Source organism: Opisthorchis viverrini (genome assembly GCF_000715545.1).
Source record: "Opisthorchis viverrini unplaced genomic scaffold opera_v5_690, whole genome shotgun sequence".
Lineage (NCBI taxonomy): Eukaryota > Metazoa > Platyhelminthes > Trematoda > Opisthorchiida > Opisthorchiidae > Opisthorchis > Opisthorchis viverrini.
This window is the reverse complement of record NW_008752360.1, coordinates 6,648-10,719: the sequence shown is the minus strand read 5'-3', so window position 1 is coordinate 10,719 and position 4,072 is coordinate 6,648. Positions and strand designations below refer to the sequence as shown.

Here is a 4,072-nt window from a genome sequence, read left to right as displayed (position 1 = left end):
GGAAGGCGGCGGGTGAGATATTCGCTGCAGGGAATACCTTAATCCATAATACTCATGCCGAATAAGTGACTCCCAGCCTCAAGAATCCACAGGTCGATAATTAGCGGGTGCTCTGTGAAGAAATGAAAGAAACTACTTCGTTATTCAATAATAACCGGATTTCGCTGCGCAGGATAAATTACGAATGGACGTTGTACCTTTGTTCTTGTACGTCCCTCAACGTATTCTATCTGCTGTTATCCCAACCTAGGTCGGCAGGTCGGGCTACAACTCACACAACATGCCTTTTTATCAACGGTATAATCATATACATAGGTATGTGCGTACTGAAGATGCGAACTTGATATTGTGAACTCTCAGTGTCTTGGTTCATTTGCTGCAGTATTTTAGCCTACCATTTGGCCAAGGCGTCTGGTTTTCTTCGAAACTTATTTCCCGGCGATTAATTAACCTACAGACAGCAAGACAGTAATGAGCCGTCGGCTTGAATTACGGGAAGTAATTTTTGTATAGCACTACCCCCGTAATCAACTCCAACACAATTGAATCCACTTTGGCGAAAATCCGGTAAGCAGGAAGAGCGCACCCACGCAGAACCTCCAACAATTCTGTTGAGTGCAATCAGGGGTATCGTTTATGATAGTCGAACCCTGTGCACAAAAACATTCGTCATGGAATGTCAGACGGGACGCACTACTTATAAGGTTGTTGAAACCTCTAACAGCCTGTTGCTGAAAACTCTAACAGCCCATGACCAGTTTCGCTCTTCTTGGAGTCAGAGCATTCAGAGTATACATAATGCACACGAAATACGTAGATCCAGGTTGGAAGTCGATTCCAGATAGTTGCCTTTAATGTGAAGAGATCGCTTTAAATTTTTGTGCACATTTCTACTGTCAGTTTTGCAGCAGAGACCCGTTTGGAACCCCATTCAAACCTCTATTATCGAGGGCGAGTATTTTCATTTTCGCCTTAGTGGTTTTTTCTTGCTCAGAGTAGGCACTACAGCAGCACCTAGGTGACATCGGCACATCTAAAAATCCTTGGATAGGTCGTTTATCAGTTCGAAGAGCTGGTCTGTTTGGTTACAAGCGTTTCATCACTCATTGGGGAGAGGTCGTCAGTGAGTGTTTATATGGGTTTACATACCCGCTGTCAGTCAGGCATGAATTTCGCCTATTATCTGTTTTGACTGGTCGGTGTCAGCTTGCTCTTGGAGCTTGCTTTACCGGACTCCAGTTCATTGGTAGGCAGTCAGGTAACCGCTGGTCTACCGTTTACTATGTGACCCGAGCTATCATCGTTGCCTTCTGTAGCAAAGCGTATATTGGATTGATGAGGTGCATTCATTTACATGGGCGTTAACGAAAGACCCAACTGAATCTTTCGCTTGAGTGTATTTCGTCAATTTGGTGTGAAATTCGAACACAGGTTTGGGACTGGGCTTGCATGATGGGCTTTAAGAAGGTTGAGGCTGGTGGTGGACCGAATAATAATAATCGAATAATTATGGACTCAAAGGAACTGTTGCGGGTGTGTACTATATGCACAATAAGCTGTCCAAATTCACATTTATAGAACTGATACACTTAGGAAGCCATCAATGACTGACGCTTCAGAATGACGTGAAATTCGGGCCCGCCACCGTATACGGCCTTTATCAGTGCGCGGGCAGATTTCATAGGCTTGCTTCGACCTTGGTTTTCTTAACTGGGAGATCCAGTGGTATAGTGATTCGAAAGAACGCTTATCCACAGTTGTTTAGTCCCGTAATACTAAGCGGTTGTTGAAATGGCAGAACTTATTCTGTATCTGAGTATCAAGAATCGCCAGGATAAAACTAAGATGAATCTGAGTGGTATCTAATGCATAAAATGTACATAAAAAAGGGTGATGGAGATAGATGATATCTAGTGTGGCAAGAAAGGCATGAGTTCACTGGACGGCGCACCGAGAAATGGGGAATCAGCAGCTTCAGATCGACGGCGATCAATAAACGCCCAGAAAATTCTGAATAGTACAAGGATAACTATTCCAGTAGGAATTTCGTATGTGATCCACAGGCTAGAAGTTTCCCCGACTCCTCATCCACGAACTTCACGTCACAGAAGGCTAGTCTTTTACCTATGTTCAGAACTTGAGAATCCACTTTGATCCACGAGTTTAGGATGGCGGGTTTGTGGCATCTATGGGAATGAAGTAGACCATTTTTCAGTACAATAAGACTTCCTACTCTATCGCCAGGTTCACCGTGACGTGCTTATGATGGCCATAAGCAACCAGATCAACGGAAGAAATAAAATCAACCGCACCTGAGATAAAACCACCATGGAGGGTTCCGAAAGAATTGGCTTCCGCTTGCGTTACTTGAAATCGGCATCTTAGACAATCGTCGGTGACGGAAACCGCCTGGATAGTTCGGAAGTGTCGGTTGAAGGATTTGTCACCGGTTAACAGAGCAATAATGCGATTAACCGCTGCCACATTGCGTGCCATAGCAAGTGTCCCTCACCTGAAATAGAACAGAAGTTATGTCAGCAGGTTTGGTGACGAGTTGGGTTTGGTAGAACAGAAGTTATGTCAGCAGGTTTGGTGTTTGGTATGGGGTTTGGTATTTACTCCTAAATCACCGTGTTTGCAATAGATTTTGGGGGAGTTGAGCAGGACCGATTGTCTATGGTCTGAGTACGGGTGCTGCGTTGACTGCTCTGATCATTCAGCCATAAAATACGCACCACGACACAACGCTTGGTGCTGTCAAATTTGTACCCATCGGCAGTGGGGTGAATAGCAAGGGTATCCATTCACTGATGGCGGTGACTGACTGGAATTTCACATAATTATTGTTGGTACAGTGTCAAGGTGGGATTGTGGAGCTGCTTTTCATCGGGTTTGGTGAGAAAGCAATTACGTATGGGGGGTGCTAGCCCTGAGGCGGGTGCAATACAGCCGAGTTGTCCGCAGGTGCCCACATCCACCAACCGAAGACTTAAACAAAGAGGCTGAAAGTAAGCAAAGCAATTATATCACCCAGTCAATGCTTTCGTGTTTCGTTTCTAAACCGATGTCAGACCAATTATGGTGCGTTTCCACTCATTATGTGGCTAGGGAAAAACGTGAGGTAAATGGATCTCCGATAGGCGATGAACATGGGCCAACCCGCGCATCCTGCGAACTAGCTTGTTTGTTACATGGGTTGCTAATCGAAAAAGGCGAACGACGAATCCCAGAAGTTCTAATCTGACACTGTCATCAAACTCGGGCAACGGTCTGGGCGTTGTCGAGTTCGGCAAGTTCGCTAACCATCTACTCTTAGTGACTGTGTTGCTGTCCAGTAAAACTGGCTATCGTGTGACAAAGCGTCTTCTATTGATGTTAGTGTCATTGACATCGGAAGTTGGCAAAGGCCGCTTCAGTCCGAGAATTATTTTCGTCACACTACAGACCACCACAAAAAGTGCAGTACTACCAAAAAAGACTAATGAACTATGGGCCGGGGTGCCGTGCAACAGTTAGACGCGTGTGGAAAGAACTGTGCTGCCAGAAGAAGTTGACCTCAAACAGGCTCTCGTCAGCCTCCCCAGAGAGTCCTGAAGGAGACCGGACCTAATCCAAACCCCAGAACTGGCTGGATGTACGAAGAAAACTGTTCGCAACTTAACCATCAATCTTACTGAAGGGACCGGCAAGGGCCTTAGGGAATACAGGATTGCTTTCTAGACAAACTTTTAACCAGCAGTATCACCCTAGGAACAACTAAGCAACAACCATTCTGGCGTCACATATGTGGCAGTTGCAGGACTCACACTGCAACATGATTTGGGTCATCATCATCGACAGCATGACATCAGCGTTCAACACCGATGCTTCACTGCCGTACAACCATGACTTATTTGAAAGCCTTATTGTAAAGAAAAGAATAAAGGTGGACGGGGAAGGGACTTAGTGCTAGCTTAACACAATCATTCCGAGGTGCCTACACCTCCAGACATTCACTCAGGCAATCTGGATAGAAACTGACAACAAGAACGCCACTGACATCGGTTGGCAGCCATATCTTGTAGTGTCTCCA

General features: G+C 45.5%; 1 protein-coding gene across 1 annotated transcript; it reads right to left on the bottom strand.

Annotated features, from left to right (window-relative positions):
- Positions 1-2,029: 2,029 nt before the first annotated feature.
- On the bottom strand, positions 2,030-2,496 carry T265_11993 (hypothetical protein; the record flags this gene model as incomplete). The annotated part of the gene is made up of 2 exons (XM_009178864.1): positions 2,030-2,186; positions 2,234-2,496. The coding sequence occupies 2 exons, from the start codon at positions 2,494-2,496 to the stop codon at positions 2,030-2,032; spliced, it is 420 nt and encodes a 139-aa protein (XP_009177128.1).
- Positions 2,497-4,072: the final 1,576 nt, after the last annotated feature.